Source organism: Sus scrofa, chromosome 15 (genome assembly GCF_054392235.1).
Source record: "Sus scrofa isolate SSC_HxYL_T2T_F1_AM1 chromosome 15, Sscrofa_HxYL_maternal_Yorkshire_Landrace_v2.0, whole genome shotgun sequence".
NCBI classification, from domain to species: domain Eukaryota; kingdom Metazoa; phylum Chordata; class Mammalia; order Artiodactyla; family Suidae; genus Sus; species Sus scrofa.
Genome location: NC_139397.1, coordinates 52,172,177 through 52,188,370, shown reverse-complemented (window position 1 = coordinate 52,188,370; position 16,194 = coordinate 52,172,177). Strand labels below are relative to the sequence as shown.

Here is a 16,194-nt window from a genome sequence, read left to right as displayed (position 1 = left end):
AGTACAGTGGAAATTAGAGTTGAGAAAGTGGTGTAAAAATATTTGTTTTTCCTTTGGGTGAGGGTGGCCTAAAGGGCAGAAATCTTTTGAAGCAGTTTGTTATGAACTGAATCGTGGTCCTCCCCACTCCCCCAAAATGAGTGGGTTGAGCAAGGCTAAGGCCTGTATCTACTTGGCCCCAACTCATTCATATTCGGAGCATCTTTACACATAACCCCATCAGAGCTGTTTCCAAGGGTTTGTGAACAGAAATCCTTGTATTCATTCCTCGGTCAGGGGATTAAGAGTGGCCACGCCCACAGCCCATAATCCAATCCAGAGCTCGCAGCGGATTGGATCTTGGCCCTGACGCGAGTGGGATGGGCTATAAAAGGGCTGGTGGAGCGCCCAAAGGGGCCATTTGCAGACAGTCCTGGGGAAGGCCGCGTCCTTGTGCAGCGCAGCTCTGAGATAGGAAGTCTTGGGCGGTCATCTGCAGTCATGGAGGTTGCTTCTCTTGGCTGGGGCCAGGAGCGTCTGCCCAACATCTTTCCACCAAAACGCACATCTCCGTGGTCAGCTGCAGCTGTTGATTTGCCTTGGGGACCCTCTGGACCCGAGAAACCATCGCCATCATCCCAGGCACTTTGCAACCAGCAGGCTGATGCGGCTCCTGTGGCGGCAGTAGGACCGGTGCCCACAAAGGGGCCTCTGAGTTGGAGACCATCCGTAGTGGGCGCTGGGCTTCAGAACCTGGGCAACACGTGCTATGTGAACGCAGTGCTGCAGTGTCTGACACACACGCCCCCCCTGGCCATCTCTCTGCTGAATGGGCAGCACCAGAGAGCCTGCCAGAAGCAGCCCTTCTGCATGCTGTGTGCTGTGCGAGCTCACGTGACCCGAGCCCTCCTGCATCCCGGAGATGTCATCCAGCCTCGGAAGGACCTGGTCGCCAGCTTCCACAGACACAGGCAGGAAGATGCCCACGAGTTCCTAATGTTCGCTCTGGATGCCATGCAGAGATGTCCCTCGGAAGACACCCTCATCCAGCAAATCTTTGGAGGGTGCTGGAGATCTCAGATCCAGTGTCTCCGCTGTCTTGGTGTTTCAGACACTTTTGACCCTTATCTGGACGTCACCCTGGATATCACGGCAGCTCAGAGTGTGGAGCAAGCCCTGAGAGAGCTGGTGAAGGCTGAAAAACTGGACGGGGAAAATGCCTACCATTGTGGTGTTTGTCTCAGGAAGGGACCCGCCACCAAGAGGCTGACTTTGCACAGGGCCTCCAAGGTCCTGATCCTTGTGCTGAAGCGGTTCACGGATGTCACTGGCGACAAGATGGACAAGAAAGTGCGATACCCTGAGCACCTGGACCTGCAGCCCTACCTGTCTGTGCAGAAGGCCGGAGCCCTGGACTACGAGCTCTTCGCTGTGCTGGTGCACTCTGGGTGGACCTGTCACCAAGGACACTACTTCTGCTACATCAGAGCGGGAAATGGCTGGTGGTACAGAATGGATGATTCGAAGGTCACCGCCTGTGACACTGCTTCTGCCCTGAGCCAAAGCGCCTATGTCCTCTTTTACATCCAGAGGGGCGAGCTGGAAAGAGCCACCGGTGGAGCGTCAGCAGACAGGGCACCTCGGTCTCCGGGAGCTGATCCTATAGGCAGGGATGCAGCGGTTGGGGAGCCCAGAAGCCCCTCCAGCATCAGAGTGTCTGCATCGGAGGGGCCTCTGGCAGAAACTGACATCCAGGAGATCACCTTGGAGCAGTGGAGACGCCACCAGGAACACAGCCGACCTAAGGCTGAATTCAACCTCAGGAAAGTAGAGCCTGCCCTCCCGACCAATGCAGTCGTCATCCACAGGTCGAAATTCGGAGATGGGACCGGAAGGAAACTGCCCGCACAGGAAAACTGCGGGGTCAGCACTTCAACCAGGGACGCCCCACCTGAGGGCGCAACGAACATGGGGAGCATCCCTTGTCTGGAAGGGAGGACCAAGGCCTCCAAGAAAAAGAACAAGAAGAAGCAGAGGCCTCTGGCACTGCAGTGAGCTGTGCTGCACCCCTGCAACACACTCAAACACTCCTGGATACATAAAGGAAGCAGTTTGTGTTGCAAGTCCAAAAGTATTCAGTATGAACTTGTTACAGGGGAGCTCGGAGTGGGGTCGGGGGTAGGATGAGGGTGGGGGGCTTCCACAATGACGTTGCTGGAGAGGACTGCTTGATCACTGGGTCTGGAAACTGCCTTTGGACTGGCCATTTGTGCTGTGTTTGAAGAGCTCTTTGTTGATGGAGAGTTTCTTTGGGGTTTTGTTTGGATTTTTTTGTTCTGTTTTGTTTTTGGCATATTTGATTCTTGTGACTCATGTAGCCTGAAGGCTCCTCAGAAACGCTGATATCCATCCAAGCAAGAGCAGTTTTCCGAGGCCCTCAAGAAGTCTATGAACCTCTTCTGTGTGCTGGGCCTCCCTCTGCTGGTCCAGCCAGCTGTGGATGAGCCCAGCCCTGGGTCATTGCTGCACAGAGAAGTCTGATCATTCCTGCCTGAGACTTAGAGGATCCCTGGAATCCCTGCCACCAGGCTTTGAGGTCAGAGATCACTCCGAGACTGGACACCTGGGAACATGCCTGAAAGGCCATCACTCGCCCAAATTTGTATGAACAAGGACACTTGTCCACAGGGATCTGGGGCTTGATTTCTATTGGAAGAAATACATTGAAAACTATGAAAATGCCAGACACCAGGAGGAAGGAGGCAAAACAGCAACTTGGTGCATGCCCAGGAGTAAAGGGCAAAGCAGGACAGACCTGAATGAACCTGATGGCCGTGTCAGCAGGAAGACTTTTTTGGGAACAGTTATTTGAATCAAAAGGTAAAGTGCAGAATGGAACAGAGCTTCTTGGTAAATGGGCATGTTTTCACTCCCAGGACATATTAATGTTTAAAAGCACACATGGGTATGTGTATGAACAGCTTTAATTGCTTGGAAATGTAACCAAAAGTTTACCTGTTTTTCAGGATATGATGAGATCACCTTAAGGGTCACCTGCCTGGGGAAGAAGCTGGGAGGGAACCTTCTCGGCTTCCTGGCAGCTGCATCGTGTCCAGCAGAGTTTGGAAGCATCCCACTCTCCTAGAATCTGCTGACACAGAGAAGCCAACAGAAAGATTTCGGTTGGTTTCCATTACATTTTGGTCCCTGGTTTTTACCTCAGAAAATTAGTCCAACTGGAGAAATAGCCACCAAGGTGGCTCTCCACCTAAGGTATGGATTCTTCAAGTTGTAATCACATTTCCTAGGAGAAAGGATAAAATACATCCTTCAAGTGACAATTATGACAAGATGGTTCAAACTCCCTTGCATGTGAGGGGCAGTGCCCAAGCAGTTATGGAATCTGGTGGTTGGCCGAGTGCATTTAGAGGCTAAGCAATTTATTTTTCATTCTTTGTTCAGATACAGAAAGTTCACACTTTCGAGACACTATTTTAAAAGTGGGTGCCAAAGAAAAGCAGTGAATAAAGAGCAGTCCACACCTCTCCATATATCCACAATCTTTCCCTTCATTATGTCCCATCTCTCTTGAAACAGAAATCTCCCTAAAGATATTTGCTAAGTTGCTGTTCTCCTGCCCTCCCTTCAACCTGGAAGTGCAGTTACCAGCTTCAACCAGAAATAGAGAAGCCCTGGGTTAATCCATAATTTGCTAACTGTGGATATGTATCAAATATCCAGGACAATTCATGATGTATTAATTCTTTGGAAGAAATAAAATAAATATCTCAAGAGATTTATGTTATCTTGAGGTAATTATTTTAACATAAAAACCTGGGGAGTTCCTGTTGTGGTGCAGCAGAAACGAATCCGACTAGGAACCATGATGTTGAGGGGTCCATCCCTGGCCTCGCTCAGTGGATTAAGGATCCAGCATTGCCATGAGTTCTGGTGTAGGTCGCAGATGTGGTTTGGATCTGGCACTGCTGTAGCTGTGATGTAGGCTGGCAACTGTAGCTCCGATTAAACCCCTAGCCTGGGAACTTCCATATGCCGCGGTTGTGGCCCCAAAAAACACACACAAAACAAACAAACAAACAAAAAAACCCACATAAAACCTATCCCTAGACATATAAGAAATAAAATGAAGGAAATCATTTGATGAAATCTGTGAAAGGAAATTAATTAATTAAAGGAAGCAGAAAATGAAGTATTTCCATACAAATTAAATAAAAGCATCAGATGTAGGTCAATGTGCCAGTAAACGTTCCAAGATGAAGGACAACCTTTACATCTGCTTGGTACAAAACAGTAACTGCCATGCATGTCCGCTGACAGAATATGTGACGTGGTGAGCACTACCAAGGATATGAAATTTTGCTATTTAGTTGCCTTGATTTCAATGTAGTGGCCATGTGAGGCTTGTAGTTACTGTATTGGACAGCACAAGTCTAGGATCTTAGGTGAGGCAGATAAAGTAAAGAGATTCAAAACAGTAATGTTGGAGTTAGAAAAAAAAGGGGCATGAACCATCAAAAGCAGGAAACCAGAGTGGCAAAATAAATGTTGACACAATGTAATTTAGAGAGCATAAGAAGCTGCTTTGATAGGACAAGTAGCTGAAGACAATAGGACTTATCAAAATTTAATTGAATGAAGCCAGATCACATCTCACAGTTGGGAGAACTCACCAAAATCCGAAATTGGAGGAGCTGTTGAAACCAAATGGGTTCTGAGCAAGTTCCCCAGCCGGCAGTTAATTCCTCTTCCTCCAGTGTCCCAGACTGTCCAGTGTCTCCTTCTCTGGACCAGTGCAGCTCTTTGTCTGTTTGATTCCCTTTATACCTGCAGGACAATTTATAACCCAGTCTGGGCTAGTCTCCAGGGATACACCCTATCTAGAAGGTTACTGACCCTAATATGGTTTCAGTCTGGGAAATACACCCTGTTCAATTTGATTGGATTTCCTCGATTAATGCAAAGTTGTAACCTCATGCAAATCTGGAGATCAAAATGTAAGGACATTTTGGAAAAAAAGAATCCATTCATTCTTTTCTTACTCATAAGTACTTTTGAGTGTGTTCTGTACACTGGGAAACATTCTGTGTCTTCCAAATAAGCAGGGCCTCAGGCAAGGGGATTCTGTGGAAATGGAGCTGGAATTCCCTGGGAGAAATATAGAATTGAAAATAAAATGCAGGGAGTTCCGGAGTTCCCGTTGTGGCGCAGTGGTTAACGAATCCGACTAGGAACCATGAGGTTGCGGGTTCGGTCCCTGCCCTTGCTCAGTGGGTTAACGATCCGGCGTTGCCGTGAGCTGTGGTGTAGGTTGCAGACGCGGCTCGGATCCCGCGTTGCTGTGGCTCTGGCGTAGGCTGACAGCTACAGCTCCGATTCAACCCCTAGCCTGGGAACCTCCATGTGCCGTGGGAGCGGCCCAAGAAATAGCAACAATAATAACAACAACAACAACAACAACAACAAAAAAAAAAAGACAAAAGACAAAAAAAAATGCAGGGAGTTCCCATTTTGGCTTAGTATGTTAAAAACCAGGCTAGTACTCATGAGGATGCAGTTCGATCCCTGGCTTTGATCAGTGGGTTATGGATGTGGTGTTGCCATGAGCTGTGCTGTAGGTTTCCCATCTGCTGTTGCTGTGGCTGTGGTGTGGGCCAGCAGCTGCAGCTCCAATTCCACCCCTAGCCTGGGAACTTTCCTATGCTACGGGTGCATCCCTAAAAAAGTAAAATATCATAAAATAAAATAATAAAATAAAACAATTTTTCTCCATTTTCCCAGCAATCCTTTCACATGTGTCACTATTTTGGTTCCCAGAGGGCAGACAAAAAGGGGTTCTGTGTGCTGGATATTTTTTCAGGATGATCTCGGAGTGAAAAGTCTTTGGAAATGATGAGGAGGGAGAAATACATGCAAATGGGAAGTCGAGCTGCGCCTCAGCCTTGAACAAGAGCCTGTCAACTCCACAGGTTGCGGCGGGGTCCTAACCTGGTCCTTTGTATCTGTGTGAATGGGGCCAGAGCATCCAGAGCAGTATCTTCCCTCCCACTGCCACTCCCTGCATGTCCCCCCCTTCTGGGGAGGCTGTCCCCTGAAGGCAGGTGGTTCTTTGGAGCTGATCATCTTTGCCGGTGCTGACATCAAGTCCTCCAGTGAGCCCATGACAGGTCCCACAGCCCTGTCACCATGCAGATGGAGGGTGATGAGGATGCTGACCTACAGCAACTCTGTCCCTAGCAGGGTCTAGAGGTCTGAGTCCTGTGGGCCTGCCAGCTGCAGCTGGCAGGAATGCAGCTTTGTGTGAGGGGGGACAAAACCTGAGCGAGGCTTCAGTGCTAGGTGTGGCCAGGATCTGCCTCCCCAGGTGGACCACACCCTGTCAGCCAGCTGCCCTCACCGCTGAGAGCTGATAGTGTCTGGTGGGGTTCCATGCTCAAGGTCTCCCTTTGCCCTTCAGCCTCTGCTCCCACGGCTGCGGAGGACCAAAGTTCCCATTGCTCTCCAAGGGATAGGATGGTGGCTTTATCTTCCTGCCAATAGGCTTTGCCCTTGTGGAACATACTCCTCTGTTGAACCCAGAACTGTGACAGCTACCCCCTGAGAAATAATGTCATTACCTCTTCCCCCATCAGGGACGTCTGTCCTCTCATCTCCATAACTGCGGGGTTATCACATGAATATATACATTTCCCTCGCCATGATCATCATCAGCATCATCCTTACTGTTGTTCATCTTCACTATTTCCACCACAACTTTCCTATATATATTATATTAGATGATGGTTGTTGATCTACAATGCTGAGGGGATTCTCTTGAGGGAAATGTTTCCTGAGCATCACATGATATTTTTGCTTGTGAGGAACATCCTGAAACATGTCAAGCCAGTCTCCAAAGTCAGCACCAACCCTTTATACTACAAGGCATGAAATAGACTAGTAACAGAGTTATAATGTACAACAATGGCTGTATAGCCAATATTTTATAATTACTTTACATGCAGTATTATTGATAAAAACACTGAATGACTGAGTTGTATACTTGAAATGAATATCATACCTTATATCAACTGTACATAAATGAAAAAATGAATAAAAAATAATAAATAAAACAATAACATAATAAATAACAAACAATAAACACAATAAAATAATAAATAAAACATAACAAACACAAAAAAGAATGAGCCAACTTTTCTTTTTTTAGGGCTGAACCAGCAGCATAGGGAAGTTCCCAGACTAAGGGGCAAATGGGAGCTACAGATCCTGGCCTACACCACATCCACACCAATGCAGGATGTGAGCTGCATCTATGAACTACACCAAAGCTCAGAGCAGTGGGATCCTTAACCCACTCACTGAGTGAGGCAGGGATCGAATCCCCATCCTTACAGAACCTAGTCAGATTCATTTCCACTGTACAGCAACAAGACTCCCTGAACCAACTTTAGGAGCTGATTGTGTTCCCATCCCCCACATTCATATGGGAATCCCTCACCTTTAATACATCAGGCTGGGCCTGTATACCAGATGAGAAGGGGCAGATAAAGTGGTGGTTAGGTTACAGTGACCCTCTGGGGTGGGTCCCTCATCCAATCAGACTGATGTCCCTAGAAGAAAATCAAGAGACTCCAGGGTGTGTGGAGGGGAAAGGCCGTGTGAGGACACAGAAAGTCCTTAGCAGTCCACACTCTGTGGACAGAGGGCTCGCAGAAAACAAACCCACCTACACCCTGACCTGGGGACTTCTGGCCTCCAGCACTGTGCTCCGTTAGAAGCAAAAGCATCGGATAGCAATTTTTTTAAAAGAGTTACAGTTCTAGGAGTTTTCCTGTGGCCTGTGGTGAAGGATCTGGTGTTGTCACTGCTGTGGCGCAGGTTCTATCCCTTGCCCAGGAACTACTGCGTGTGGGGCCTGGCCAAAAAAAAATCCAGTTCTATACACATTCTGGGTTGGAAGTAAAGGGATCTGCCTATGTAGCATGTGAACTCACTTTGCAAAATGCTCATCTAGTTCATGAAAAACTAAATGTCCCATACTCCTGGGATCACTTGAAATGACTCTGAAAGCCAGGGGATATTCATAAACTATTTAAATTTAAATCAAAAACTCTCGGAGTTCCCGTCGTGGCGCAGTGGTTAACGAATCCGACTAGGAACCATGAGGTTGCGGGTTCGGTCCCTGCCCTTGCTCAGTGGGTTAACGATCCGGCGTTGCCGTGAGCTGTGGTGTAGGTTGCAGACGCGGCTCGGATCCAGCGTTGCTGTGGCTCTGGCGTAGGCCGGTGGCTACAGCTCCGATTCAACCCCTAGCCTGGGAACCTCCATATGCCGCGGGAGCGGCCCAAGAAATAGCAACAACAACAACAACAACAACAAAACAACAACAAAAAAGACAAAAGACAAAAAAAAAAAAAAAAAAAAAACTCTCAAGAAAACCTGTCTGGAAAGAGTACAGTGGAAATTAGAGTTGAGAAAGTGGTGTAAAAATATTTGTTTTTCCTTTGGGTGAGGGTGGCCTAAAGGGCAGAAATCTTTTGAAGCAGTTTGTTATGAACTGAATCGTGGTCCTCCCCACTCCCCCAAAATGAGTGGGTTGAGCAAGGCTAAGGCCTGTATCTACTTGGCCCCAACTCATTCATATTCGGAGCATCTTTACACATAACCCCATCAGAGCTGTTTCCAAGGGTTTGTGAACAGAAATCCTTGTATTCATTCCTCGGTCAGGGGATTAAGAGTGGCCACGCCCACAGCCCATAATCCAATCCAGAGCTCGCAGCGGATTGGATCTTGGCCCTGACGCGAGTGGGATGGGCTATAAAAGGGCTGGTGGAGCGCCCAAAGGGGCCATTTGCAGACAGTCCTGGGGAAGGCCGCGTCCTTGTGCAGCGCAGCTCTGAGATAGGAAGTCTTGGGCGGTCATCTGCAGTCATGGAGGTTGCTTCTCTTGGCTGGGGCCAGGAGCGTCTGCCCAACATCTTTCCACCAAAACGCACATCTCCGTGGTCAGCTGCAGCTGTTGATTTGCCTTGGGGACCCTCTGGACCCGAGAAACCATCGCCATCATCCCAGGCACTTTGCAACCAGCAGGCTGATGCGGCTCCTGTGGCGGCAGTAGGACCGGTGCCCACAAAGGGGCCTCTGAGTTGGAGACCATCCGTAGTGGGCGCTGGGCTTCAGAACCTGGGCAACACGTGCTATGTGAACGCAGTGCTGCAGTGTCTGACACACACGCCCCCCCTGGCCATCTCTCTGCTGAATGGGCAGCACCAGAGAGCCTGCCAGAAGCAGCCCTTCTGCATGCTGTGTGCTGTGCGAGCTCACGTGACCCGAGCCCTCCTGCATCCCGGAGATGTCATCCAGCCTCGGAAGGACCTGGTCGCCAGCTTCCACAGACACAGGCAGGAAGATGCCCACGAGTTCCTAATGTTCGCTCTGGATGCCATGCAGAGATGTCCCTCGGAAGACACCCTCATCCAGCAAATCTTTGGAGGGTGCTGGAGATCTCAGATCCAGTGTCTCCGCTGTCTTGGTGTTTCAGACACTTTTGACCCTTATCTGGACGTCACCCTGGATATCACGGCAGCTCAGAGTGTGGAGCAAGCCCTGAGAGAGCTGGTGAAGGCTGAAAAACTGGACGGGGAAAATGCCTACCATTGTGGTGTTTGTCTCAGGAAGGGACCCGCCACCAAGAGGCTGACTTTGCACAGGGCCTCCAAGGTCCTGATCCTTGTGCTGAAGCGGTTCACGGATGTCACTGGCGACAAGATGGACAAGAAAGTGCGATACCCTGAGCACCTGGACCTGCAGCCCTACCTGTCTGTGCAGAAGGCCGGAGCCCTGGACTACGAGCTCTTCGCTGTGCTGGTGCACTCTGGGTGGACCTGTCACCAAGGACACTACTTCTGCTACATCAGAGCGGGAAATGGCTGGTGGTACAGAATGGATGATTCGAAGGTCACCGCCTGTGACACTGCTTCTGCCCTGAGCCAAAGCGCCTATGTCCTCTTTTACATCCAGAGGGGCGAGCTGGAAAGAGCCACCGGTGGAGCGTCAGCAGACAGGGCACCTCGGTCTCCGGGAGCTGATCCTATAGGCAGGGATGCAGCGGTTGGGGAGCCCAGAAGCCCCTCCAGCATCAGAGTGTCTGCATCGGAGGGGCCTCTGGCAGAAACTGACATCCAGGAGATCACCTTGGAGCAGTGGAGACGCCACCAGGAACACAGCCGACCTAAGGCTGAATTCAACCTCAGGAAAGTAGAGCCTGCCCTCCCGACCAATGCAGTCGTCATCCACAGGTCGAAATTCGGAGATGGGACCGGAAGGAAACTGCCCGCACAGGAAAACTGCGGGGTCAGCACTTCAACCAGGGACGCCCCACCTGAGGGCGCAACGAACATGGGGAGCATCCCTTGTCTGGAAGGGAGGACCAAGGCCTCCAAGAAAAAGAACAAGAAGAAGCAGAGGCCTCTGGCACTGCAGTGAGCTGTGCTGCACCCCTGCAACACACTCAAACACTCCTGGATACATAAAGGAAGCAGTTTGTGTTGCAAGTCCAAAAGTATTCAGTATGAACTTGTTACAGGGGAGCTCGGAGTGGGGTCGGGGGTAGGATGAGGGTGGGGGGCTTCCACAATGACGTTGCTGGAGAGGACTGCTTGATCACTGGGTCTGGAAACTGCCTTTGGACTGGCCATTTGTGCTGTGTTTGAAGAGCTCTTTGTTGATGGAGAGTTTCTTTGGGGTTTTGTTTGGATTTTTTTGTTCTGTTTTGTTTTTGGCATATTTGATTCTTGTGACTCATGTAGCCTGAAGGCTCCTCAGAAACGCTGATATCCATCCAAGCAAGAGCAGTTTTCCGAGGCCCTCAAGAAGTCTATGAACCTCTTCTGTGTGCTGGGCCTCCCTCTGCTGGTCCAGCCAGCTGTGGATGAGCCCAGCCCTGGGTCATTGCTGCACAGAGAAGTCTGATCATTCCTGCCTGAGACTTAGAGGATCCCTGGAATCCCTGCCACCAGGCTTTGAGGTCAGAGATCACTCCGAGACTGGACACCTGGGAACATGCCTGAAAGGCCATCACTCGCCCAAATTTGTATGAACAAGGACACTTGTCCACAGGGATCTGGGGCTTGATTTCTATTGGAAGAAATACATTGAAAACTATGAAAATGCCAGACACCAGGAGGAAGGAGGCAAAACAGCAACTTGGTGCATGCCCAGGAGTAAAGGGCAAAGCAGGACAGACCTGAATGAACCTGATGGCCGTGTCAGCAGGAAGACTTTTTTGGGAACAGTTATTTGAATCAAAAGGTAAAGTGCAGAATGGAACAGAGCTTCTTGGTAAATGGGCATGTTTTCACTCCCAGGACATATTAATGTTTAAAAGCACACATGGGTATGTGTATGAACAGCTTTAATTGCTTGGAAATGTAACCAAAAGTTTACCTGTTTTTCAGGATATGATGAGATCACCTTAAGGGTCACCTGCCTGGGGAAGAAGCTGGGAGGGAACCTTCTCGGCTTCCTGGCAGCTGCATCGTGTCCAGCAGAGTTTGGAAGCATCCCACTCTCCTAGAATCTGCTGACACAGAGAAGCCAACAGAAAGATTTCAGGTTGGTTTCCATTACATTTTGGTCCCTGGTTTTTACCTCAGAAAATTAGTCCAACTGGAGAAATAGCCACCAAGGTGGCTCTCCACCTAAGGTATGGATTCTTCAAGTTGTAATCACATTTCCTAGGAGAAAGGATAAAATACATCCTTCAAGTGACAATTATGACAAGATGGTTCAAACTCCCTTGCATGTGAGGGGCAGTGCCCAAGCAGTTATGGAATCTGGTGGTTGGCCGAGTGCATTTAGAGGCTAAGCAATTTATTTTTCATTCTTTGTTCAGATACAGAAAGTTCACACTTTCGAGACACTATTTTAAAAGTGGGTGCCAAAGAAAAGCAGTGAATAAAGAGCAGTCCACACCTTAAGACGTGAAGCTCCCGGGCTCCCAGACAGAAAACATTTTCCTGTGTTAAGTTGTAGTTGAAGTTTCCTCCTATCACGTCAGATTGGAATTTTGGAATTTTGAGGAGGAAAATATGCCTTATGTCAGAGTTTCAAATGTCCTAGCCAGAGGCGAGCTGGAGCATTCTCGCACCATTCTTTTATTTTGTGTGTCATGCAAAGTGTTGTCTGTCTTTCTCTAATATTGTCAATTGAGAAAACCTTCACAGAGTCTCACACTTCAGTCTCTTTCAGTGAGTGAAAATTGACATTCGGCATTCATAGTCATTTTGTCTTGTTTGTGTGGATTCTGTTCTGAGAAAGGCCACCTGGAAAAGGATGGTCAATGTCTCTTCATGTGATGCCATTTTGTGTGAAGAAGAACGTTGTCCTTGGTTTGATGAGTGGTCACTGAGTGGTCACTTTGAGGGGAAGGTGCAGAAGGGACATATGTACTAATGTGACATAATTTTGCTTTTCATGGTTCAGGATCTCTGACATGGACACTGAGGAGGACTGCCCTGGAGCTTCAAGAAGGCAAGGCCGAGGGCAGGTCAACAGGAGCAGCATCAGCGCCACATGCCCCTACAGGTGAGGATGGGATGTAGGGACTGTGGGGACCAATGTGACAGGGTCTCCTCGGAAGGGGGAGGACCCTAAGGTGAGCAGAGGGCTGAATCTGTCCTGAAGGTCACCTCTGAAAGCTGACTGTGTTTTCTGCCGTCTCTCTGAGCACAGGTGTGGAAAGGATGAATGTGCCTTTAGGCGGCAGCAGGAACAGGGGCTGCCCTAGGAAGGGCCAGGATGGGGCTTGCCTTCCCCCACCTCAGGCCAAAGGAAGAGAAGGAGAGCCAAGGATGCCCTGGGGACAGCTGAGCACAGCCTCCTTGAACAAGACAGAGAAGGAACATGGACAGTGGTGAGCAAGGTGTGAGGCTTGGCTCATCTGAGGTTATTGGGACCTAAAGGTGCTCTGTCCCTCCACCCCTGACCCTTGCTCAGGCATCAGGGGCAAGGCTACGGGTAGCCTGGAGGGAAACAGGGAAGCCAGCCCTTCTGTCCTGGGGTGCACACCTGGAAGGGGCTCAGTCCACTGGTAGAGAATCCCCAGGGGGAGAGGGCAGGGCACACCTGGGAGCTTGGCCCAGACAGAAAGGAAAACAGCACAATGAGTGGGAACCCTGGGAGACCCTGGCGGTGATGTATGGCTCTGAGATGAGAGGCAGGAGGGCATGGCACTTCAGTACTTCCCACGACTTAACACTGAGAAGGGAGTTCCCTGGTGGCTCAGCATTTTAGGAATCTGGTGTTATCACTGCTGAAGTGCAGGTTCAATCCCTGGCCTGGGATCTTCTCATGCTGTGGGTGGGGCCAAAAGGAAAAAAACTCGGAAGAAGACTGGGCCCAAAGGATTGTTACCCATCTTGAGGCCAGGACCTTGAGGCACATCCACTTAACAAGGTTTGTTTTGCAGGCCAGAAAAGTCCATGAGGTAGCCTTGTGATCCAGAAATACATGAGGAGACTCTGAGGATGAAAGCAGAGAATGGGAAGGGATTGCCGAGGCAGACGGCTCCTGCAGGGTGAGTCTCTGAATCGGTACCAGACCCACTTTCGATCCTGGGGAGCCTTGAACTGCCTTACTCACATGTGCGTGTGTGAAAAAGCATCCTGTCCAGTGTGACTCCAGCTTATTTGTGACCTTCAGTTGCCATCTTTCCTTCAGTTCCTTCAGTTTCCATGGGCTTACTCGCATTTCTGCCCACAGCTCGCTAGAGCAGGCCTGTGGAAGCCCTTTAATCTGATGCCTCTGAACCTTAGAGCACTAAGTGCAAGAGTAGCTTTGAAATAGCAGTAAATACTCCCAGATGGTCCATCACCCACATTAGCCATTTAACAGCCTTGAAAACAACGTCAGATCGGGCATTCCCAGAAGAGTGAATAAAAACCTTGTTTACACTTAATTAACAAAACTGTATTTTAACACTTGTTCTGCAGTTCCCCAGAAAATTATAACAGGTTGACATTGGGAATGTATTTCCTCTTCATCATCACAGTGATGGGTTTCTTTTCGCAGTAAAATGACCACATGTCATAATTTTACTGTTCAGTTTATTTTTACATGCTCATTACTGGGATTGTTTTCTATTTTCTGCCTGATTGAGACAAATCTAAAAAATATTCACTGTGTGCCATTTTCTCTTACAGCATGTGAAGGCCAGTGCCCCTCCCAACACCAGGAAGACATCTTCCCTGGAAACTGCCCAGGAGTAGTTGTGGGTGAACATTACTGAACCCCCAGTGATGGGTCCTTCTGTCATTGTCCAGCTTCCAGATAGCAGACCTGACTCTGTTTCCCATGGCGTTCCCTAGGCTGCCACCAGCATTCTTGGCCTCAGCCCTGCCCACACACGGAAGGTTCAAGCCCAGTGTCCTGATGTGAACTCAAAGCCAAGCTCATTCTCCCCAAACTCCACACTCTGCATCCTGGCCCCAGATGATGGATCTGCCTAGGTCCCCATGCAGTTCCCTCAGACAAACCGATGCTCAATCCCTTCTAGACCCCCAGAAAAGCACTGAGAGCTCTGTGCTGGGCAGCCTTCCGGACTCTCCAGGCTCTGCTCAGGACAGGTGGACTGGGGTCCAAAGAGGCAGCCCCACGTCACCTGAAGGACACCTGCTCCGATGGCCAGAATGGCTCTTCAACCTCCTCACAAGAAAACTCACCTGATGACAGCCCAGGCCTACAGGTGCCCCACTCCCTCCATCCTTCTGTGTTCCAGGCCAGCCCTAGAGTGGTCTTTACCAGAAGGGACAATGGGCAGTCGGGCCCCAGGTTCAGACGATCCCCTCTCCACCTCCTGGGACAGCTTCCCTTTTCAGTGAAAGCCCTCAGACCTTCAGTGACTCTGATCAGGAGGACTGTAAATGAAACTGAGGAAACTGGCATAGGAAAGGGCTTTGTTTCACTTCATTTTTCCTTTTTGGCCGCCCTTTGGCATATGGAGTTCCTGGGCCGAAGATGGGCTCCAAGCCACAGTTGTGACCTACATACACCCCAGCTGCAGCAATGCTGGATCCATAACCTACTGTACTGGGCTGGGGATCCAGCCTGTGTCCTTGCGCTACAGAAGAGCTGCTGATCTGTTGTGCCACAGTGGGAATTCCAGGAAAGGTTTTTAGTTCTGTTAAGTTTGTAATAAACTGAGTCGAGCAGTTAGATATGCATTTAATTATGAATAAGGACCCATGAAATTAATCTGAATTTTGGGAAACTTTGGTTAAAGGACTGAGCTAAGGTTCTGTATCTTTAAGAGACAAGAGTTTTGTTTTTTAGAGGACAAGACTTTTTTTCTGTGGAAGAGTTTTATGGAAAAGTACATTTTGTTATTAAAGATCACTGTAAATATGTGTTTATTTCCAATGGCTTTCAATGTTAATAAAACGACAAAAGATGATATGTTGTACAAGTATTTTGATTTCTTACCATCACAGGTCGATTTTATATTATTTTTTGTTTATTAACTTTATTATTCCTGATAATGAGTAGAACTAAGCTCCCCCAGATTCCTCTGCTGAAGCCCTAACATTTGATTCATCGGATCGTGGCTATACAGGACACAGGGTGGTTCCACTGGGGTGGGTTCAGGTGAGCCCATGGTGTGGGTTCCTCATCCACTCAGACCCGTGCTCTGGAAGGAAGCCAGAGGCTCTGTTGGGCTCTGGGCCTCATGGGCATGATGTGTGTGCATTTGTGGACCCCCGGGCCTGGGATGCCTGAGGTCCCATGATTCAAAAAAGGCTCAGGTCCTCCCAGGTTCCTCTGTCTTCAGTTACATCAGCTCTGATCAATGATCTTCAAGCTTGGAAACCAAAGCCACATACAGGAAGAATTTTTGGTAGAATTTTATTCACATCGAAAGAAAAATTTAAACCAAAGTTTTAGAATAAAATTCACTAAAAAATAACCCAAGTACCATGGTAATCCTCCCACCCTGATTTACAGGGAGTAAACTCCCAGAGCCCACAGGTCTCAGCTCAGGACAGGGCACCGCTCACGTTCTGCACAGCACACAGTTGTGCCCTTTAGCCTGGTTCCAAAAGTTCTGACATTTTGTCACCAAATACAGGTGAGCACTATAGCTTCCTACTTACACAACAGTGACAACTGACTCCTATATTCATCTCAATGACTTAAAAGAGGTTT

At 49.0% G+C, this 16,194-nt stretch overlaps 2 protein-coding genes across 3 annotated transcripts; both read left to right on the top strand.

The window, feature by feature from the left end:
* The first annotated feature begins 480 nt into the window (after positions 1-480).
* LOC100626328 (ubiquitin carboxyl-terminal hydrolase 17-like protein 6) lies at positions 481-4,085 on the top strand. The gene is made up of 2 exons (XM_084998503.1): positions 481-2,859; positions 3,006-4,085. The coding sequence occupies exon 1, from the start codon at positions 481-483 to the stop codon at positions 2,032-2,034; it is 1,554 nt and encodes a 517-aa protein (XP_084854629.1). The 3' UTR covers positions 2,035-2,859; positions 3,006-4,085.
* A 4,758-nt stretch (positions 4,086-8,843) lies between these two features.
* LOC110258488 (ubiquitin carboxyl-terminal hydrolase 17-like protein 6) lies at positions 8,844-15,445 on the top strand. 2 transcript variants are annotated; one of them, XM_084999566.1, is made up of 6 exons: positions 8,859-11,304; positions 11,451-11,607; positions 12,478-12,579; positions 12,727-12,916; positions 13,463-13,570; positions 14,196-15,445. In XM_084999566.1, the coding sequence occupies exon 1, from the start codon at positions 8,926-8,928 to the stop codon at positions 10,477-10,479; it is 1,554 nt and encodes a 517-aa protein (XP_084855692.1). In that variant the 5' UTR covers positions 8,859-8,925; the 3' UTR covers positions 10,480-11,304; positions 11,451-11,607; positions 12,478-12,579; positions 12,727-12,916; positions 13,463-13,570; positions 14,196-15,445. The 2 variants fall into 2 exon arrangements, with proteins under 2 accessions (XP_084855693.1, XP_084855692.1); XM_084999567.1 differs by lacking the exon at positions 12,727-12,916 and having other exon boundaries at positions 8,844-11,304.
* The last annotated feature ends 749 nt before the right edge of the window (positions 15,446-16,194 follow it).